Source organism: Bos javanicus, chromosome 17 (genome assembly GCF_032452875.1).
Source record: "Bos javanicus breed banteng chromosome 17, ARS-OSU_banteng_1.0, whole genome shotgun sequence".
Taxonomy (NCBI): Eukaryota; Metazoa; Chordata; class Mammalia; order Artiodactyla; family Bovidae; genus Bos; species Bos javanicus.
The window spans coordinates 17,846,682-17,863,377 of record NC_083884.1 but is presented as its reverse complement, the minus strand read 5'-3'; the positions used below and the strand labels follow the sequence as shown (position 1 = coordinate 17,863,377).

The window sequence follows — 16,696 nt, the reverse complement described above, 5'->3', positions numbered from 1 at the left end:
CAATTATGACAAGCCCCAGCGTGAAAGGCGGTGTTTGCATCCTGCTGCTGCTGCACGTGTGCTCACCATGTCTGACTCTGCTGCAACTACACGGACTGGAGCCCACCAGGCTCCTCTGTCCAGGGGATTTCCCAGGCAGAAGACTGGAGTGGGTCGCTATTTCCTTCTCCAGAGCATCGTCCCAATCCAGGGGTCGAATTTCTGTCTCTTGCGTCTTTTGCCCTCGCAAGCAGATTATTTAATGTAATGTGATGTAACTAGTGTCTCCTGGGAAGACAAGCGCATCCCATATAGTTTTATAAGATGCTGAGGATATGGCTATTTAAAGCCAGCTCATCATTAACTGCAACGACCACGACTATGTAAAATATGCACACACATACATAAGATCAAACCGGGAACAGAAATTAAAGCGCTGCTGCTTTAGACTCATGGTATTCTTTTCCCCACAGCACTGAAAGAATACAAAATAAAATATGCATATTTATATATATATATATATGAAAAGGGAACAAATTAATTAAAATGAAAATTAAGATAATTAAAAGGTAGGAACTGCAAAATCCATTTCAGAGAAGTATTTCTCTTAAAAGTCAAAAATAAGTATTTCTGATGTTTAAAAGAATATGTTTCATTGGTTGTAAACATCACTTGTATGTTACTTTTTATTACTTTGTGCCAAACAATGCTTTGCTACTGAATTCTTTGCTTACCAGTCTTCTGGTTTGACAGCAGAAGCATCAGGGATTTTTGCTCTTTCATCCCAATCATCAGGTTTTTCATCAGTGGGATCTTCAATTTCTTTGGGAGGATTGATAGGAGGAACCACATCCTCTAGTAGGCTTCCTTTGTTTACAACTATCTGATCAATTAATACTTCAAATGTATCATCTGGATTCATCACTGAGGACCAATTTAAACATATTACACTTATCATAATGATAGACGTGTTAAAGATAATCTTCTAAATAAAAAAACTACCCTAAACTTCATGGGTAAAATTTTCTCTCAAGCAGAATAGAGGAATTAACAAAGTATTAAATCAAAATATGCAAAAATCACTAGATATAATGTTTTCTAAAACCAAACATAAAATTTTAATAATAAAAATTTAATAAAATGCTCCATTACTTCTCAAATAAAAAAATACCCAATTGCTAACTCAATTTAGGACTCACATAACCATTCAGCTTTAGTCTTTTATAAAAGTTACAGAATACAACCCAATCTTCACTATTTTACAATAATTTTTTGAAACGACCTCAAACTTTAAAAGTTGCAAGTACATATAAAGAACTTCACTTTTTCTTGAATTACTTGAGAGTAAGTTATTGACCTCATTCGTATCATCCCTGAATGTTTTAATGTACATTTCCTATAAACAAGGACATCCTTCTATAACCTTAATCTAGATGCCAAAACCAGGAGTTTAACATTCACACACTCCTATGATCTAGAAATCTATAAAACTCATCAGCATTTCAAGTTCATTGATTCCTACATTGTAGTGTAAAATATCTTAAGGATGATTGAAAACACTCCAGTTCATGCTTTGGTATGTTGTTTCGAGGTAAACTCTAGCTCTTTAAAATTTACCACATCAGAAGTTTCATACGGACTCCTGTGATTATAAAAACAAAAGCAAAGCTCTCTCCCCATTCTATAAACATGGGGTGGGGAGTCACTGAGCACAATTTTTATCTTTGGAAAGAATAGTAGATAAAAAGTAATAGCTTAACATTTGCTTTTAGTAAAGTAAGTTAAGGAGGTGGTGGTGGCAGTGGTGGTTTAGCTGCTAAGTCGTGTCTGATTCGCTCTGGAGTAGGAAGGCGCTTCCTTCTCCAAGGGATCTTCCCCACCCAGGGATAGAACCTGGGCCTCCTGCATTGCAGGCTGATTCTTCACCAGCTGAGCAACCTGGGAAGCCCAGTAAGGAAGTAGGAGCTGTCAATAAATGTCAGGATGATCCTGACTTAACTAGCTATGTAGACAACCACTTTCTGAAAAAACATTACTGAAGTAATCTCCAGAGGTTTTCAGTTACAACAATGCCAAATTGTTTATTTCAACATCAAATATTGCAATTTATATACAAATTCAAATAATGCAAATGAAGACTCAGTGTTTCCCCCCTTCTCTTTTTTTCTCCACCATTTTCTATTACAGCTGAGACTATAAAACTATATTAGTACACAAAGGGAAAAAGCACAACAATAATAAGATCTTAAATGCAAAAATGTGCTAGACTCTTTCTAATTCAAAAAAGGCATTTCTCAAGAAAAAACCCTGAAAGAGTATTTTCTGACTCAATTTTGCAACTCAAGTATTTTAAAATTACAGTAAATCCAAAAAAAGCACATGACAATTACATCATTTTGACATCTTTGTCAAAAATCTTTAGCCAAAAAACTTTCCGTTTAGAAAACGGCTTTAAATATTCTAAATGAATTCACCACAAAAGGCACTGGATTATAAAGTCTTTTTAAGGGAGTCTGTAAGGTTCTTAGAACAACTACAGAATAATGTTATGAAAATATAATACAGAAAGGTTTTTTAAAAGGAAAAAATTCCTTTAAAAGTGGATAATCCTAGCACAACAAACTTTTTGTGTATACTAGTAAGAAAAGCAAATGTTTTAAGAATTTGCTTGAATTTTAATTTCAGCTCTACCAATTACTTTTATTTCCTAGGGCAAGTTTCTTAAATTAAGGCAAAATAAAAACTGCTCACCTCACATGACTGTTCTAAACAAAGAGCCTAGCACAGAGCATGGTGCCTATCAGGTGATTAATAAAAGTTAAGACTTGTCTAAGCTTTTGGTTTTGTTTGCATAATTTGTCTAGTGGCCATCAGAATGTGCCTCCAACTTTTCTTTCTTCCCCCATTTTAATATTATAAGCTGAACATTTTCATAGTTATCTTTTTGTATTGTACTGCATAGAAAGAAAACCACTACTGCAACGTTTGAGCTGCTTGCAATTTACAGTATATTTTCACACACAGGTCATTTTCTTCCTTCTGGATTATTTCCTTTGGAAAAATTCCTGAAAGTCGAATTGTGTCCTCTGATATATATACTACTATATTGGTTTTGACTGGGTTTATACAAGGTCTAATTAAAATTCATTTTTTTTCTGTTCTAGTTATAATTTCTCATTATTTCTATGTTTTAAGAGTTTACCTTACGTTCCCCCAAATGTCCAGTACTATTTTCCAATTTCAGAGAAAGGTCTTTGATATTAACATTAAAAATAAAATTGGTCCCCGCCTTGGCAGACAAAAAGGAATGTTTCTGTAACTGCAGTTTTGAGGAAGAAAGTTGATACATGTTAGTCTTGGATGGAGTTGTCCTGTTAGGTTCTGACATGCTTGGATTTTAAGAAATCATAGTACCTAACCATCTGTACCTGGAAAGAGGAGAAACTATCCTATATAATGTTTCTCCCAGTCAATGTACACTCAAACTCCTAGCAGCAAAAGTAAAGCTAAGTATGTTAACAGATGGTTGCTGAATGCCTTCCCTTTAACTACCAGCCAGGCAGGACCCAACGATGACAACTGCCTATAGAAGAAAGTCTAATGTTAAGGATTTCTCCCTCTTTAACCTTATTTTCCGGTTTTCTATTCTGTCAGCATCGCTAATGTCAGGGTACCTAAAATATCCCTTTCCTCTCCTATGTTCCACATGGTATACCTAAACTTAAGATTAGGTCAAATAGAATCACCTTCCCCAGGTTTTCCCAAAGTTTCTTAGCTGAAAGCAGTATTGCTTTTGAGCTCTTAACTGTATCTCATATGGCGCTTTCCTTTCTGCCTGTGCTGTAAGTATGTGTGTCTGATTTTCCTAAAAAGATAAATCCTTAACAGAAGAGCCTTGCTTGCTTCTCCCAAAGCACTTGCCGTGAAAATACTGGTAGTCAGCAAATACTTTTAAATTAATGAATGAATTAAAAGGATATACCAAGGGTATAAAGATGAGTCTTCCTGTCTGTGAAGAACCTTTTAAGGTCTACATCTGGAGGTTTGGCATGTTTTTCTTCAAAAACTCCAGTTTTGGGATGTTTATGTCTGAAGATAAAATGAAGTTTATAATCTTCTCCACATTTATCTGGCCCAAACATAATGGTATAGGATGTTTTATCATAGAAATTTTCCTTCAAAGAGAGATGAGTATTAGGATTAGTCCAGAATTGAAATATTTAATGAATTTCTCTATTCTACCCCATTGGGTAGATTTCACAAAAATGTATTAAATGCTAATTCACCAAAGAGTTAGTTGACACATTGACAATAAAGGATGTGGAAAAATGACAAGTTTTATTTAAAAACAAATTTTTTTTTCTTAAAATGCACACACTACTTCCATTTTGAAGATGGAGGAGAGAAGCTGGAACCACTTTAACAACATAATAGGCTTTAATCACTCTATATAAGTCTGTATTAATATCTTACTAAGAAAATTAAGCATAGAGAAAAACGTACTGTGACTGAAGACTGCAGTGCTTACTTAGGCACTAGTACTATTCAGTAAGACACCAGAAAGCGGTGCCCTTTAAGCACAAAGTGAAGAACGGGGAGTGACTTGCTCCCCGTTTTACCACTAGTCGTTCCTCTTCGGGATTCCCTGGTGGCTAGATGGTAAAGAGTCTGCCTGCAATGCGGGAGACCTGAGCTCAATCCTTGGGTTGGGAGGATCCCCTGGAGAAGGAAATGGCAACCCACTCCAGTATTCCTGTCTGGAAAATCCCATGGATTCATTTGGCATGGCCTACTGGTTAAGAGCATGGGATCTGGCATCAGATACTGAGGTTCAGATCCCACTGTTGCCTTTAAACCAGCTGTGTGTGGCCCTGAGCAAATCTTCCAACCTCCCCGTAGTTCTATTCCATCACCTCTGATGGGGATAATAATAGTACATACCTTATAAGGCTTCTCTAAGGATTAACTGAGTTAACCAGATACAGTGTTTAGAAAACCACTTGGCACCTGACTTTATTATTGCCACTGTACCTTCAGCTGATTGTCACCTCACAACGCCTAAGAGTTGCACCATAAACTACAAATGGCTTCCCCTTGACCTTATCTAAGTAAACGAATCCTTTAATGTTTCATATCCAGGAGTTCTGACAAATATCCCATTAACACCTCATTCGTTTTATATTTGTTAAATGCAGAAATTCTGACACAGCCTCCTGTGGGAGGATTCTATAAGAAATGTCTCCAAACTTCAAATGGTTCTAATATAACCTGCTTCATTATGAACTTAACATTTTTAAGTTAGTCAATTTTTGCAGACTGCTAACTCCTGAGCTGATCTGCCTTTTTAATTTGATTCTTTGGCCATTTTGTTTTACTGCTTTGCTCCATTATCTTACTTCTCCTAACAAAACAAACTTATGATTATTACTTTGTAAAGAAAATAACTGTTAGTTGATCTCTCGGTGACATTTACAAGCACCAGGTTATATTTTATTTTATAGACTTGGCAACCTTTCTCACATCGCTAAAGATTACAGAACTGACGCCATCAAGTAACACGGCTGTGCATGAAACTTGAAGGCACATGGAAAAGCTATATAAATTCATCTTGGATAAAAATTTCCAAAGTTATTTTTGACTTCAGATGAAAATAAAAATTTCAGTTGTGTCAATTACTCCTTAGAAATGCTTATTAACTTTAATAAGGCTTTCTTAAACATTAAAATATCATACCAGATTCAAACCATCAGTGTCTGCTAGGAGTTTAATGTATGCACCTCCACAATCAATACCATCTTGAAAATTTACTTCATATCTAAATGAAGGGAAAAAGAATCATACTGCTGATAAATAAAAATTACTAATTGCTCTTCAAAATCTAATGTATTACTCTCAATTCATTTAAACACAAACATTTACATTACCAGAAAGCTCACACAAAGTACATCCACAACCTGTGAGGAACAAGCAGAAAGGCCTTTTCCATGAACATCCTTAAAATATTGAAAATAGAATGACTATAAACAACTATAGAAAAGCCAGTTAATTTGCTGAAATAAATTTTTTCATCAAAACTGTTTAATTAAGAATAAGATACTTTGATTAAAACTTTTAGCAGGAAACTTCAAGTTAAAGTAAGGTACATACTATACATACTCTTTATAAAGTGAAAAACGAAGACTACGGGGATCACAGTTACAGCACAGGTTTCTGGGAAACTGCTAATGACCTTAGCTATTCAGTTCAATACCTAATTTGTCTTTTAGTTCAGCTACACCTAAACCGGGTTTAAAAAGTTGTACATTTAATTAAATAACCCCAGCAAAGAGATTTTGTAAACCTGGACTATTTCAGATCTTAGCAGCCAGGAAAGCAGGGGAAATATAGTGTAATAGCTAAGAAAGCGAACTGACATGGCAGTCTTCTCATGGATTTACCAACGGTGTAATTCTCATCACAAGTTCTGGTGTCTTGTTTAGGCAATAGACAGTCTTACTGAACAATATGTAGAAGAGATTTTCAGTAAATTGGTGAATTATGTGTGACAAAAGTCAATGAGGAAATGGACATCAAAGTGAAAAACAGTGAAAACCAAAAATGTTATGACTGCTTTAATGAATTAAAGCAAAAGCAGATGAGAACCAGAGAAGTAACAGGATATAGTGATAATTTTAATAACAAATTATAGTTTAAAATGTTTCTGAAGAGACTTCAGTGACAAAGTAAAACTAGCATACAAAACTTTGACAGTTTGAGCCCAATTAGTAATATGCATTTTATACACAAAAGAATAGAGAAAATACAGTAAAGTTTTAAGTGATAATCTCTGAGTTGCTGGGTGATTTCCCCTCCCTACTTTGTATTCTGCTTTATTTCTCCAGATTTCTACAACAGTGGTTACAAGCAAGCACTCTGGAGTCAGAAAGACCTGAGATTTGTTCTTGATTTTGGTAGGCCCTGGCTCAAGACACATTACTAAAGCTCTGGTCTCCATTTGCTCATCTATCATGAGGGAGCACTGCCCATACCTACACCTCTAAGGACTGTTATGCTGACTATAAGTCGTCCTGCACAGTGATGGGTCAATAAATGCTCAAAAATGTTAGCTTGTTATGATCAGAAGAAAAGTTTTGTTTTGTTCTTTTTTCACGTCTTAAATCAAGGAGTTTGTTTTCCTCAAGGCCTTATCAATGTTATTATTTTAGCAGTAGCTGATAAACTTTTCCTTCATGAAACATATCTTTGAAGAGCATGAAGTAAAAGAAATGGTGTATAATGTGAACTAAAGGTAAATATCTGCGACTCTTAGAGCTTTATTATAGGTGATCTGAGGGTTCTGTGAAAAGACCTAGAGATAACAATTGTATAAATTGTCTTTATAACTGTAAGACAGTTTTGCTATCTTATTATGCATGGACTTGATCACTATTTCATACGCTGCATACTTTCAGATTTTTCACATCATTAACTTGTGCCTAGTGTAAACAGTTCACAATGAATTTGAGGATCAGTGAAATGTAAGTCATAGAGCTGGACCGACTGCTTGCTGCTAATCTTAAATCACACTAAAAATGAGGACAAATGCCGAGTATATGTTAACCCTCTTCTCTTTAGAGAGCCATTTTCTAAACTGTCCTATGAAATAGTAATTATTGTTTAGGGTGGAAAAAACTTCTGTGGTCAAATATGTTTGGGAAACACAATGTTCAAATTAAGAACAGGTTTTTAATGTAGAACTCTCAAAATCTTTAATGGGCAAATATGCTTCCTTATCTTTAAGGTTCAGATATTCTTAGTTTCTAAACCTTATATGACCATATAATGCATATTAATAAGTACATAATTTGGGAAAAGCAGTTTTAAAGTTATGTCTTAAATAGTTCATATTTATGAGTTATACTATATTTATAGTATTTATAATAGTTATAAATAGTATATAATAGTTTTTATAGTATTTATAATAGTTATAAATAGTATTTATAATAGTTAATACAAAATTTATTTTATCTATACTATTTCATTTTATATTATCCTTCTTTGAATTGTTTTCAAGCATATCAAAGACCACTATTCAATTCTTTTTGATTCTCCTTTTCTTTTTTCAGTTCACAATTGCTTTAATACTTTTTTAGACTTACTATCTTTGCTTCCAATCTTGTAAACTATCTTTCACTTACTTGCCTAGCAGTGATTTATACTTTCTGAAAATACCAAACTTGATTCATTTTACTCTGGAGAAATTAAATTTTGTATTATTTTCCTTTAACCTTTCATTTAAGCCACAAAATATTAAAATAGAAAATTATATTCACCTAAATTCAACAGAATAAGATTACTTTCAAATTTTCAAGAAGAAATAAATACAAAACTCTGAATAATGCCATAATATCAAGCTCAAATATTAAATCCCAGTTAATACTTATGGTAATATTCTTCATTTGTTTAAATGGTTGTATACTCTTTTGACATTTGATATTTTAAATTTCTTGAAATATAATTTTCTATTATTAAAAAAAAAAACAAAAACAATGCAACTAAATCAAAGCATCAGAGCCAAAAAATTAAACCAATTATACCAAATGCCATATTGTTTTACATTTTTAAAACACAAAATGGCATTTTAGTTATACCACGAAGACAGATATTTAACATGCTAACAAAAAGTTTAAAACAAATTTATAGTTAGTAAGCTTATAGTTAGTAGTACTTCTTATGCTGTAATTAACTTTGGACAGCCCAATCTTCCGATATAAGATAGAAAATAACATTTCTACATTTCCTTTTCATTGTTTTTAATATGAATTTCATTTGTTTTGCAACTGTATTTGTACAGATCTATTTTGGATTTATACCAGTATAGGTGAAACAAGCTTGAGGAATTAATACTTGATTTTACAGTAGTTACACATGCAAGCAATACCACAAAACTAGTGTATGTCATATTTTGAGGGAGGGGAGAGGAAGACTCTATGAGAACACAGACCTTTAAAAGGGCATTTCCTCTTTAAAACAAATTTGCTGCCTTTGAATCTTATCACTGGTTCAACAGCAATATTTATAGTTCTATTTAAAATATATTGAAGTTAATATATCTCAACAGCAAGTCAATGTGAAGTAAAGAGTTCAAACAAAAATGATGATTTTAATATATAGATTAAAATCTATATAGCACTATATAGATTATGCTGGTGGAATATTGCATATTATAGCAAATGTTATATTAATATAATTTTGCAACAAGTCTCCGTTTCATTCAAAACCTCAGGGTGTTTGTGCGTATACACACATCACGTATTTAAATAAATGAAATGGGAAAGGGAAATCTGAATTTTTATACCCATATTCAGAAGCCAAATTATACAAAACTAAAATAAATGTTAGAAAAAGTATTCAAAACACAATAAAACTTACTGAACTACCAGAGGTTTATCAGCAAAGATGAAGGGTTTTGCTAACACAGCAGATATTGCATGATGCTTTGCTCTAGATTTCAACACCAGTCCTCGATCACCAGGTATTCGATTTTCTTTCAATTCTTCTATTTCCCATCTTCCTAAAATACAAAAGCAAGCAAGTTAAACTAAAACCAAAAACACTGACTTAAAAATTATCAGAAATGGTAACCAATAAGATTTTTCCGTGAAGGCTGATTTTGGAAAAATAAAATCACATTTTAAATCAGGAACTAGTACCTGCTCTTGTATGTATGTCTGCCGTCTTTTTTCTTCTAAAATTGTGGGAACTATTGGGTTGGCCAAAAACATTCAGGTGTTTCTGTAACCTCTTATGGAAAAACCCGAATGAACTTCTTGACCAACTCACTAATAAACAACAGATATTAGAGCATTTAATTAAAGGACCTCCAAAGCTGGCTTAGTTTGGATTTCTCTGAAAGACTGTAATCATTGAAACCACAGAATTTGTTTGTCTCATAGGGTCTCACTGTATTTTTAAAATGAGTTATTTTTAAATGACACAGGAGACAAAATACCTCTTTAACACAAAATGAGTTTGCCTCAGTCTATATGTATTTTGAAATTCATGGTGTCATCAACTACTTTGCTTACTTTGCAGAAGTTATTGTAGTGATTTAAATTTTATTTTAAAAATTGTATGCCCAAAGAACACAAATTGCAGTTACCCTTTCTGAGCTAAGCCAATCAGTTCTCAGAACTTTTGGCCAAGAAAGTCCTATAAGCTAGATTAGCACTAGGCTGCAGCAGAGCAACGCTGAGTGAGGCCCTCTCTGGCTGGACTTGTCCCCATTTTAGATCAGGAAGCTCCTGCAATTATATCATGGGATGCATACAATACAAAGATGAATGGGTCATCTGTTGCCTCAAAGTTGTGGGCTGGACTTTCCTCCTTTTAAAACAGTAGATAACTAATTTATATTAGTTTGTATAAAATGTTCCAGTTTTGAAAATTAGATGTATTGCCTATTCCAAGAAAATTTAGTGAACACTAGCTATTTTCCAGAATTGTGCCAACATGAAATATGGGCACTTCTGAATTTACCAATGCACTTTATATACATTTTTTTCTTTCTAAAAAACAACAGGACAAGAACCTGAACAGTCTCACTAGTCGGAGAGGGGTGTTTTGGGGTCTATCATTGTGCACACTTTCTTGGGCTTTCAAAAATTCATTTTTTCAACTTTTCAGGTTTGTTTTCCTTTTTGTCCCCCAACTTGGATATACTAAACTTTTCTTAAAAAGGTGAATTCATTTTCTTTTCTCACACTGATGAGCATCTGTATTATCACTACTAACCTTTGGCTTGACCAAATCACAAAGGCCTTCTTTTAAGAAGTAACAACTATATCTTTAGGGATTTTAGGATATTGATAGTAAAGGAATTTTTAAAACTATGTTGTCTTTCTTTTGTAATTACGTGCATACATTTATTAGCCATGAAAACGTACTCTCTAAAAGTACTACTTTAATTTTAGAAAACCTGTGACAAGGTGATTATTCCTCAAGGACAAGAAGTTTTTCCAAACTTCAAATCAGTAGTAACTTTTCATTAACCAATCTTTACTCAAGGCCAGGCAATGTGAACTCTGATTTAAGTAAAATCTAGAAAAGAATTCAAACAATTTTATAAGATAGCCTGAAAATTAGTCACTTAAAGAACTGGTGATTATTTAAACAGCTGTATTTTTATTAATAACTTGATCTGACAATTTAAATAAGTCTCCCTCAAATGCAAACCCTGTTCTCCAGCACATAATGTTTCTCACAGATTGCTCCTGAAAATCTAACAATTGGTTTTACTCAAGGGGCACTTGACAGAAGCTGTGATTAATTACTGTTGCTGCTGCTAAGTCGCTTCAGTCGTGTCTGACTCTGCGACCCCATAGACGGCAGCCCACCAGGCTCCACCGTGCCTGGGATTCTCCAGGCAAGAACACTGCAGTGGGTTGCCATTTCCTTCTCCAATGCATGAAAGTGAAAAGTGAAACTGAAGTCACTCAGTCGTGTCTGACTCTTCAAGACCCCATGGACTGAAGCCCACCAGGCTCCTCCATCCATGGGATTTTCCAGGCAAGAGTACTGGAGTGGGGTGCCATCGCCTCCTCTGCTTATTAATGACTATAAATACTAAATATTCCTGCAAAGAAATTGATACTGGTCTCAACTAACCACTATATAAAAGACATTGCTAACATTTATATACAAAATGCCACTTTCAGGACCTGAATCTTTAATAAGAGATTCTGTATTTTTCAAAGGTGCTTTCAAGAAATTGAAAAGTCAACCAACCATACCAAATCTAATATGCTAAAAAATTATTTTGTGGATAATTATGTTTAATAAGACTATGGACCAAACTTAGGTGTTGTTAGTAAGCCCATTTTTCACTTGCTTGCTTGAGTTCTAATTTAAAGCTGAGGGAAAATTCACCCATTTAAGCACTAAGAGTCATTCTGTCCAGACTTAAACTCACTTCTAAAATAGACCATAACCTAATTTTAGGAAAATTCCATCAGTGGATACTTCTAGAATAAAAACATACAGCATACATCTACCCAATGTTGTTCTAAAAAACTGTAAAGTAAGCTAAACATAGATGTTTTAAGTCAAGCATTCTGTTTGATGGCATGTATTTCTGTGGGTATTATTTTAGGTACAGTTCTATCATTCTCTTTTCTAAATGAATTCAGATGACTAAACTCAGTGTTGTTTGTGCTGTGCGTATGGCAGAGTTCCTTCTGGAGTTGAGAAGCAGATGTATTAGGATGGAGAACACAGCACGGACGACACGCAGGCATGATCTGTATCTCACACTAATAGACACTATGGAGAGGGAGAGGGAAGGAGATAGTTGGCCTCCTACACACGCTGTTATCTGTTCTGTTGTTATTCTCATGTAACTCCTATTGGGATCTGAATGGGGGGTCACATCCTTATGGATCTTAGGTAGTCTGTGAGAGAGGAAATTCGATCCTGCTTTACGATTTAACAACTGAGGAGACTGGTTTTAGACTAACAGGAGGAAGAAATTATTTCATCATACTCCAGGAGAGTCCTGTTAAGGAAGAAAAGATGACCCTTGCTAATAGGACTTTTCTTTCTAAGGGTAAGCCTGAAGATAACCTATCAGAGACACGTTATGGGCCTGGAGACGGTGGCTCCAGGAGCAGCCACATTTCCTGTAGCTCTCATAAACGCCCCCTGTCTTGCACCCGCTAGGAGGATCATGCCATGAGTTACAACTTAACTGAAGTGGGCCTACGCTTGAGATGAAACAGTAGAGAACAGCAGTAGCCTGGGAAATCCTGCAAAAGACTAATTGCAGGGAGAGAGAAAATTCAACTGTTTAAGAGTTAGAAACCTGGATGGTGGCTTAAGTATGGATTACTCGGACTTCCAGAAATACTAGAAAGGAGACAAAAGACTGAACATGTATTGTGAAGCAGGATGGATCCTGAGGCCCCATATATATATTTAACAGAAATATAATCTCAAAAGCGCATGCACTCTCGGTCATCCTTGTTATGTTGAATATTTAAATAATACTGTACCATCATATATAGAAATCTCCGCATCTATATCATCTTTCTTTGCTTTTGATAATACCCACCTATAAATAAAATCAAAAGAAATATATATCATTTAAAAGAAAACTAACAATTTATAGATACAATGTGTATCAGAAATACAACAAAAGATTATCCCATAGTCCCTTTTCACCCTAGAGGCTAAATAAGGATGTCTATTTACTATCTTGCAAAGAAAGTGAAAGTTGCTCAGTCATGTCCAACTCTTTGTGACCCTGCTGCTGCTGCTGCTAAGTCACTTCAGTCGTGTCCGACTCTGTGCAATCCCAGAGACGGCAGCCCACCAGGCTCCCCTGTCCCTGGGGATTCTCCAGGCAAGAATACTGGAGTGGGTTGCCATTTCCTTCTCCAATGCATGAGAGTGAAAAGTGAAAGTGAAGTTAGTCAGTCATGTCTGACTCTTAGCGACCCCATGGACTGCAGCCTACCAGGCTCCTCCGTCCATGGGATTTTCCAGGCAAGAGTACTGGAGTGGGGGACCCTATGGACCATATAATCCATGGAATTCTCCAGGCCAGAATACTGGAGTGGGTAACCTTTCCCTTCTCCATGGGATCTTCCCAACCCAGGGATTGAATCCAGGTCTCCCACACTGCGGGCAGATTCTCTATCAGCTGAGCTACAAGGGAAGCCCAAGAATACTGGAGTGATTAGCCTATCCCTTCTCCAGTGGTTCTTCCCATCCCAACAATCAATCCGGGGGTCTCCTACATTGCAGGCAGATTCGTTACCAACTGAGCTATCAGGGAAGCCCAACTATCTTGCAAAACTAGAGTTAAATTAAATTTGGAATCTGCAATTTATTTGCTGTATGATCATAGGTGAGCTTCCCTGGTAGCTCAGTGGTAAAGAAACTGCCTGCAATGCAGAAGACGCAGGTTTGATCCCTGGAGAAGGGAATGGCAACCCATTCCAGTATTCCTGCCTAGGAAATTCCACAGATGGCGAAGTCTGGTAGACTACAATCTTTGGGGTCATAAAACAGTCAGACAGAATTTAGTGACTGCTGCTGCTGCTGCTAAGTCGCCTCAGTCGTGTCCGATTCTGTGCGACCCCAGAGAGGGCAGCCCACTAGGCTCCTCTGTCCCTGGGATTCTCCAGGCAAGAATACTGGAGTGGGTTGCCATTTCCTTCTCCAATGCATGAAAGTGAAAAGTGAAAGTGAAGTCACTCAGTTGTGCCCGACTCAGCGACTCCATGGACTGGAGCCTACCAGGCTCCTCCATCCATGGGATTTTCCAGGCAAGAGTACTGGAGTGGGGTGCCACTGCCTTCTCCGAACTTAGTGACTAAACAACAGCAATGATCATAGGTAAGGTATACTAAGCCTCAGTTTCTTCACTGGTAAAAGGCAGATAAAGACAGTTCTTACCTACATGGAATATAATAATCAACAGAGAGTAATCTTTATTTTCTTTATCATTATTTAGGGTGAAACATTAGCTTGAATTTGTCATCTGAAATTAAACTATTTATATTTGTCCTAAGGAATGAAGAAATGTTCTAAGTTTTTACTTTATATTCATACTTAATTTATATATATTCTTTGGACAAATAAACAGCAATTCAAATTAAACATTTCTATCAATAATGAAAATGTGTTAAGGTGCTAATTTACCTTAACTAGAACATTAACCTTTTTTTTTTTTTTTTTTTTTACAGTTCTGTGGTAGAGGCAATTTTCAGAGATTAACAACCAATAATTTGAAAAAAGCTAATCAAATCAAGGAAAAAATTCTCCTGAATGAATACTTACCCAGCCAGCCTTCCACTATCAAAAGTTTCTGTAAAATACACTTCTCCTACAGGTTGAGGTGTCTTATATTTAATCTAGAAAACAGATTTTAAAAATCTAAAGTTATTCACCTTCACAAATACTTTAATTAAACAATCTCATTAATTAAGAACCTAGTATGGAATGCACATATAGGTAACAGATAGTAGGTTACATGGTCTCCTCAAAACTTTATATCCTACTGGTAATAACATACAGAACATAAGAGATACATGATGGAAAAAAATACTCTATGCAAACAGAATACACTGACTCCCTCTAACACAGGAGGGGTGGGAGGAAGTACTTACCCAAGGTCTCATAATGCAGTGGACAAGGCCTTGATAGGATTCTAACAGGTGACAGTATTTGGGGATAAAAATTATTAGAAGCAAAAGAAATAGCATGATGATAAACATATAAGATGAAAAATTTAATAAGCACATAGGTTAGTTTAAAATTAATTCTTGGGCTTCCCTGGTAGCTCAGTGGTAAAGAATCTACCTGCCAATGCAGGAGACACAGGTTTGATCCCTGATCTAGGAAGATCCCACACACCACATGTGAACCACAACTATTAAGCATGTGCTCTAGAGTCTTAGGGAGAAGGCGATAGCACCCCACTCCAGTACTCTTGCCTGGAAAATCCCATGGGCACAGGAGCCTGGCAGACTGCAGTCCATGGGGTTGCTACGAGTTGGACACGATTGAGCGACTTCACTTTCACTTCTAGAGCCTTAGAACCACAACTGCTGAGCCTACATGCCTCAGTTACTGAAGCCCACATCCCCTAGAGCCGTGCTCCACAACAAAAGCAGCCTCTATAATGAGAAAGCCACGCCCTGCAACTAGAGAAGAGCCTGCTTAGCAATGAAGACCCAACTTTCACTGTCCTTACCCTTCCCTAATAGCATACTTTCTATTCAAGGGAGGAAAATCAGTACTTAAACAAAATCCCAGATACTTCTACAGGGTCAAGATTCTGCTACCCAAATTGCCCACCTCCTATGAAGTTTAATGAATTACAACTTTACTGTTCTCTATATTTTTATGCTTTGGCAAAAATGGGCCAATATACTTTATTCATACTTTACCATTCCTACAATTTTCACGCTATAAAATTAGAAGCATCAAAAATTGTTCTCTCCTATTTCTTACCATCTTTTCAAATTATCATCAAATATAGTTAAGAGTCACGGGCTTTCCTGGTAGTTCAGCTGGTAAAGAATGTGCCTTGCAATGCCAAGAGACCTTGCTTCAATTCCTGAGTCGGGAAGTTCCCCTGCAGAAGGGGTAGGCTACCCACTCCAGGATTCTTGGGCTTTCATGGTGGCTCAGATGGTACAGAATCCATCTGCAATGTGGGAGACCTGGGTTCTATCCCTAGGTTGGGAAGATCCCCTGGAGGAGGGCATGGCAACCCACTCTAGTATTCTTGCCTGGAGAATTCCCGTGGACAGAGGAGCCTGGCTGACTACAGTCCACGGGGTCACACACATACACAAAAAGTCAGACATGACTGAGTGACTAAGCACAGCACACAGTTAAGAGTCACAGGTATCTGGCAATTTCTTTAAAGTATTAACCTACCAAAACCCTCATAGTAGCTGTATCTTAAGTCAGCCATAAGCACTTTGATTATTACTTACTTTCTATGGATCACAGAACCAGATTTTAAAGAAATTTAAATTTTTAAGTTTGAAGCTTGCGGAGCTTCAAACTTAACAGGAGAAAGAATATTCACCTTGAACAGCTAAACAACACATGCATTTGCAAATTTAAAAAAAAATTCTAAAAAGAGATTTATAACAACTTGGCCAATTCATGTTGATGTATGGCTATAACCTTCACAATATTGTAAAGTAATTATTCTCCAATT

At 35.9% G+C, this 16,696-nt stretch overlaps 1 protein-coding gene across 2 annotated transcripts in view; it reads right to left on the bottom strand.

The window, feature by feature from the left end:
- CLGN (calmegin) overlaps positions 1–16,696 on the bottom strand; it is a 45,105-nt gene that overhangs the window by 16,069 nt on the left and 12,340 nt on the right. For both annotated transcript variants that reach the window (XM_061384140.1, XM_061384139.1), the window contains exons 3-8: positions 14,800–14,873; positions 13,008–13,066; positions 9,391–9,532; positions 5,713–5,794; positions 3,962–4,154; positions 714–903 (exon numbers count right to left, since the gene is read on the bottom strand). In XM_061384140.1, coding sequence (XP_061240124.1) covers positions 714–903; positions 3,962–4,154; positions 5,713–5,794; positions 9,391–9,532; positions 13,008–13,066; positions 14,800–14,873 — 740 coding nt within the window. The remainder of the gene's footprint in view (positions 1–713; positions 904–3,961; positions 4,155–5,712; positions 5,795–9,390; positions 9,533–13,007; positions 13,067–14,799; positions 14,874–16,696) is intronic.